At 36.9% G+C, this 6,230-nt stretch overlaps 1 protein-coding gene across 1 annotated transcript; it reads right to left on the bottom strand.

Annotated features, from left to right (window-relative positions):
* Positions 1 to 347: 347 nt before the first annotated feature.
* Positions 348 to 3,493, bottom strand: LOC112036322 (uncharacterized). Its single transcript, XM_065780405.1, has 5 exons — positions 3,315 to 3,493; positions 2,943 to 3,218; positions 1,690 to 2,869; positions 1,567 to 1,601; positions 348 to 957 (listed from the first exon to the last, which is right to left on the bottom strand). Exons 1-5 carry the CDS (start codon positions 3,491 to 3,493, stop codon positions 348 to 350), a joined length of 2,280 nt encoding a protein of 759 aa, XP_065636477.1.
* Positions 3,494 to 6,230: the final 2,737 nt, after the last annotated feature.

Genomic DNA, 6,230 nt, shown 5'->3' with positions numbered 1-6,230 from the left:
TCCTCAAGCAACTCCCCATGAAGAAATGCATTATTTACATCCACTTGATGAACAAACCACCCTTTCACAGCAGCCAATGACAAAACAATTCTAACTGAGACTGATTTTGCAACTGGAGAAAAAGTTTCTGAGTAGTCCAACCCAAGTTTTTGAGTGAAACCCTTGGCAATAAGCCTAGTTTTGTACCTCTCAATATTGCCATTAGGTAAGTACTTAACTTTATAAACCCACTTGCAACCAATGGCTAACTTACCAGGAGGCAAAGGGGTTAAAGTCCAAGTGTCATTTACCTCTAAAGCCTCAATTTCTTTGTCCATGGCGGCTCTCCACTGAGGAAATTGCACTGCCTACTGAAATGAGACAGGCTCTGAAGGAGTGGAAGAAACTGCCATGACAAAGGAATGAAAGGCAGGTCCAAGATGTGAGTAATTCAAATGATTTGAAAGGTCATAAGGCAAACCTAGACTAGGTTTGGTGCTAGCAAATTTGTAAGTGTAATCAAACAAGTATGAAGGAGGTTTGTGGAACCTAGTGGACCTTCTAAGAGGAACAATGGAATCAGAAGTACAAGGAAGAGGATCACAAGGCTGGGAAGAAACAGGATTGTCAAGATTAATTGCATCAAGAAAAGTTTCTGCAGAAACAGGTTCTGCAGAAACAGAAGAAGGAGCAGAAATAAAGTTAGTAATTGGGGATGAAGTAGGATGAGGAATGGAGGAAGAACAAGGAACAAGGACAGAATCAATAGAATCTATTGTAGTGTGAGTAAAAACAAAATCATCCAAATAAGAAATGGAAGGTTGAGAACATTCAGCATAAGGAAAGATGGTTTCATAAAAGATAATATCTCTGGAAATGTAAATGGAATTGGTCTGAATATCAAGAACCTTGTAACCTTTAATGCCATGAGGATAGCTAAGAAACACACATTTTCTGGCCCTAGGTGCAAACTTGTGCCTATTGTGTGATAAGGTAGAAATGAAACATAAGCAGCCAAAAATCCTTAAATGGTGATAAGGCGGAGAAGAATTGAAAAGCATTTCATAGGGACTCTTATTACCTAATGCTTTAGAAGGAATTCTATTGATAAGATGAACAGCAGTCAAGATGCAATCACCCCAAAAGCATAAAGGAATGTGAGACTGAAATTTCAAAGCTCTTGCAACATTGAGGATGTGCTAATGCTTCCTTTCAATAATACCATTCTGTTGGGGAGTATCAACACATGAAAGTTGATGCAAAATGTCATTAGACTGAAAAAAATTCTTTCAAGAAAAAATCAGTGTCATTGTCACTTCTAATGGTTTTGATTTTGCTATCAAATTGGGTTGAAATCATTGAAGCAAATTTAGGAAACGGAAGCTGAGTTTCAGATTTGTGTTTAAGTAAGTAAACCCATGTGCATCTAGTAAAATCATCCACAATAGTCAAAAAATATTTGTAACCATCAATAGTACTAACAGAAAAGTTACCTCATAGGTCACAATGAATCAACTCAAAAGGCTTAGTGGTTACATGAGAACTAGAAGGAAAAGAGAGCCTTTTTTGCTTTGAAAGATGGCATACATCACAGCAAGTAGCCTTATTTTGAACATCAATATCTACAAAATGCTTCAACAATTAAAATTTTGACAAAGAAAGGTGTCCTAATCTAGAATGCCACAAATCTGAAAAAGAAATGTGACTGACATTATTGGCAAGAGCAGCTGATCTTGATGGAGGAACAGAAGCTTGAAGCAAATATAGACCATTGCTTTGCTCACCCAGACCAATCATGCCCCATTGAGCAAGGTTTTGGATGAAACACCAATCACCAAAAAATATAAGGCAACAAAGTTTAAGCTTAGTGAGTGTGCTAACTGAAATGAGATTGAAATTAAAGGATGGAACACACAATGCATCTGTGAGTGTAAGTGTAGATGAAATTTGCATAGTGCCAATGTGTGTTACTACAACCTTTTCCCCATTTGGCAAATAGACACAAGAATGGACAGTAGAAGTGATTGTGGTTAATTGTGACACTGAGTGCACCATGTGATCAATGGCCCCAGTGTTAAGAATCCAAGAATTGGACTTAAAACAATGTCTATCAATGACTTGGACTGAAAAGATAGAATGAGATAAATTGGGGGCAATCCAAAAGGGATTACTTGAGAAATTGGAAGAAGATGATGAAGCTGAAGTAGCTGTAGGAGATGAAGTGACTGTAGTATGAGGAAGTGCAAGTGCCATTACTGAAGCAACCTGTGGAGCAGTCTGAGTACCAATGCCATTTGGAGCACCAAAACTTGAACTGGATGCAATATGAGCCTTTAGAAAATTGAGAAGTTGTTCACATTGAACCTGAGAAATTGGACATTGAGGCTGAGTGGTTTGTTGACAATTCTGAAGACCAAAACCACCAAGAAAACCTCCAAAATTTTGCTGTGAAACACCAAAAGGAGTCTGAAGACCAGTCTTGAACTGATTAGCATCACAAGGTTGAACATTAGGAAGACCATCAAACCCAAAACTTCCTGTGATTTGATTAGCCATAGCCTTATTTCCACCCTTTTGCTTATACCCTGGAGGGTATCCATGAAGTTTGTAGCACTTATCTACTATGTGACCAGTGAAGCCACAATAAGTGCAAACTGGTCTCTCCTTCTTGAAGTTGCCTCCTTTACCTCGATTATTCCAAGCATTACCTTGATTACCTTGAAATGACTTACTGCCATTGACATACATAGCAACAGGATCCAGTTGCTGAACCACATTAACAATGTTGCCTACGTTTCTCCTTTTCTCTTCTTGTAAAACCAATGAGCACACCTTGCTAAAAGGGAGAAAGGGCTCAATAAGCAAGATTTGCCCAATCAAAGTCCCATAGCTGTCATTCAAGCCCATTAAAAAATGCAAAACATGCTCTTTATGCTGTGCATCTAGCTAAGATGACCTAGAACCACACATAAGCACAATTGCACACTGTGAAAGGTTGATTATTCACAAACTCATCCCACAGAGTCTTGAATTTGGTGAAGTAGGAGCTCACTGAGAGCGATCCTTGAACCAAATGTGAAATTTCCTTTTGAAGCTCATACAGCCTTGGAGTGTTGTCCTGAGATAACCTATTCTTGAGATCAATCCAAAAATCTCTTGCTGAATTGATGTACATCACACTAGCCTTAAGATCAGGATTGAGTGAATTGGTCAGCCATGATAGGATCGTTGTATTGCACCTATTCCAAGAATTGAACAAAGGCAAGGTTGGATTTAGTTATGAAATTGCACCATTGATGAATCCAAACTTAAATCTGGAGATCAGAGCCAGAAACACAGATCTTGCCCAGGTCATGTAGTTCTCAGGACCAATGAGAGGCTGAGATGTAAGAATCAAACCAAGATTTTCATTCGCTGGTAAGAAAAAGGGGTTATTAGCAGATTCATCTGTCATAGCTGCACTTCCAGTTGGTGTAGACGAAGAAGAAGGTGCACTTGATGAGTTTGAAGTCATGAGAAACCAAGAAAATCAAGAAAATCAAGAGTAAATTTCCGTTTGGCAAGAGAGAAAATGAAAGAAAACAAGCTCTGATACCAAGTAAAATAACAGAGAATGGAGAAAACTATTTTCTTATTAACTGAACAATGAATTGTACAAAATGAATTGATTAATTATAATTACCAACTAAGCTCTTTATATACAATCTCAAAATAGAGCATTATCTCTAGGCGCTAAAACTAACTAACTGTATTTCAACAAATCAACCAATTACAACTTTACAGCTAGCTTTCTCTCTAACTGAACTCTGTGCTCTTTCACACATGTGGCTTGTGTGACTTCATTAATCAAAACACTCAGTGTCAAGCAAGAGAGTCAATACCGTACCGGAGACTGTACCGGTTTGCCCAACAGTACGGTATATTTCAGATACCGGTCAATACCGGTGTACCGTTTCGGGTTTACCGCTATTTTTTATATTTTTAAATAAATATATATATGTATGTGTGTGTATATATATTATAATAAATATAAAAGTTTACCATAAAATATTTCCTCAATTCAAAACTAATTATTCATAATTTTAGACTTTAGTATCAATTAAAAGAAAAAAAAAACACACACACAATATAAAAAATAGAAAGCTTAAAAGTTACCATTGCATACTAAGAAAACAAATAATACTAATAAGTTAATGCAAATAAGTTATCATTCTACCCTAACAAAAATTCAAAAATTACAAAACTTAAAAATAAAAAAAAATAAAAAATAAAAAATAAACTTTTTTCTGTACCGGCCGGTACGCCCGGTACTAGCCGGTATTGCCCAAAATTGGCCGGTATGGCCGGTACGGCCGGTATTTAAACCGGTACGAAATGTTAATGTTTCGATACCGGTATGCAACCGGTACGGTATCGACTTCCTTGAGTGTAATTAGTCTCATTTCTTTCATAAAATATTTTTACTTCTTCATTTTATTCAACGTATGTGATAGATACAGTTTTTTTAACTCTAAATCTCAACCATTAAGAATAATTGCAAATTTCCAAAAAATGTTGGAGTTTTTTTTTTTTTTTTTTGAGTTTTAACCTATGGCGTCTGCTCCTGATGATAACTCTTTATTATCAAATCAAGACACCAATCCGTTTTTGGTGTAGGCGAGAATTGAACCCCAAATCTCTTATTCAGCCATCAAATCTCTTAAACAATTATTTTTAAAATAAATGGTTTTATTTTTATTGGATTGGAGAATTGCAAAGGGGGACCAAGGCCCATGCCCTCAATTATTCAAAACCCTCCCTTTACTTTTACTTTAAAAACAAAATAAATTTAGGAGCAAATTTTATTTAATGGCCCCCTCATAATTTTTCAAAATCCTCCCTCTCCCCCTATTTTTATTAACAAAACTTATTTTGTAATAGAAATATTAGAATTTTAACTTAAAACAACAACAAAATTTATCAGTTAAGCTAACTAGAACCCATAATTTAAAAAAAAAAATCTAATTTTATTAATGGATCCTTTATTTGTATACACACACACACTTATAAAAAAACCATTTCTATCACAAATTTTAACACTTATTTTTCATTTATGCTTTTGTTTTGAAGAATGTGGTGGGCCTTTTTATAATTCTGGGCTGGACTACTTCCTGCCGCGTTATGGCCCAATAGTTTTGGGGTAGGAGAGTCAAGATTGGCTTAACTGAAACTCACCCCAAGCCAGCTTGTACACAAGCTAAGGCCCCTTTGCTGGGACCTTGGTCATGTGCCCACGGCAGAAGATGCTGCCACAAAAATGTTATAACATGAGGGTATAATATGATAAAAATAAGAAGAATATGCTTGCTGTCATCCAAAGACAATGATTAAACCATTCTCTTAGTAAAAGGGGGAAAGAACATAGTGATATGAGTACGGTAGAAATAGATTAATAACAAAAATAAAAGAAAATGAAACTATATTTTTAAGTACAAGAAAGGAATCACCCTTCAATGTGAGCAATCTCACGGGGGAAATCTTGTCATGGAAATTGCTCACTTTGAAAGAATGTGCCTAGATGGCTTATCTCCAAATTCTTACTAGAGAGTAGGCTATTGAGTGGGAAAAAAGGAAGTAGCTTATTGGTGCATGCCTTTACTACACTTCTTGTTTTCTCACTCTCTGTTTTTCCTTTCACTCTCCATTTTTTCATTTTGATTTCTATGTTACCTCTTTTCTTTCTTATCTTTTTGCTTCTTTTCTTTCTCGCTCTTTCTTACTTATTTCTCTCTATTATCTCTTGTGCTTGCCTTCCTCCTCCTCACTGTGCACAGCCAATGCCCTTTTATATTGACTGTTGTGATGGGTTTTACTGTTTTACCTCTCAACTACTTTTGTTTGGGTGTGGGTGTCCTTCCCAGACCATCCACTTGTTTGTCAACTGCCTAGCCATCACCACTTCCCTGTGCTGGCTGTGCCACATTTCATTCCCAGAAAAAAGAGTGTTGTTTTGTTTTCTTGCTCTATGTGGCATTCCCGTCCAGATAAGAGTTGGACATTCTCTCTTACTAACTTATATGGCATGCACCTAGTGATTCCAACTCATCTTTCCATCATTTGGGTGGTATGTCATTCCAGCAGGACATTTCCCCCAAAAGAGCTAGAGCGAGAACCCCAGAATAGACTTCCCTTTTCTCCCCACCGCCAAACGATACCCTTTCTTACCTCTAACCCATGGCCCACTGCTCCTGTATTGGTTGGGTACAAGTGGG

This window comes from Quercus suber, unplaced genomic scaffold (assembly GCF_002906115.3).
Source record: "Quercus suber isolate HL8 unplaced genomic scaffold, Cork oak 2.0 scaffold_234, whole genome shotgun sequence".
Classification (NCBI taxonomy): domain Eukaryota; kingdom Viridiplantae; phylum Streptophyta; class Magnoliopsida; order Fagales; family Fagaceae; genus Quercus; species Quercus suber.
This window is presented reverse-complemented; position numbering and strand designations above follow the sequence as displayed.

What these genes read in the sequence shown, in the direction of transcription:
- LOC112036322 (XM_065780405.1), bottom strand. Translation starts at nt 3,493, where the DNA reads ATGACTTCAAACTCATCAAGTGCACCTTCTTCTTCGTCTACACCAACT. An exon ending in ATGACCTGGGCAAGATCTGT is followed by an intron (nt 3,219 to 3,314) that starts GTTTCTGGCTCT and finishes TTCTTGGAATAG; the next exon opens with GTGCAATACAACGATCCTAT. An exon ending in ATAAGGCTACTTGCTGTGAT is followed by an intron (nt 958 to 1,566) that starts GTATGCCATCTT and finishes ATCACACAATAG; the next exon opens with GCACAAGTTTGCACCTAGGG.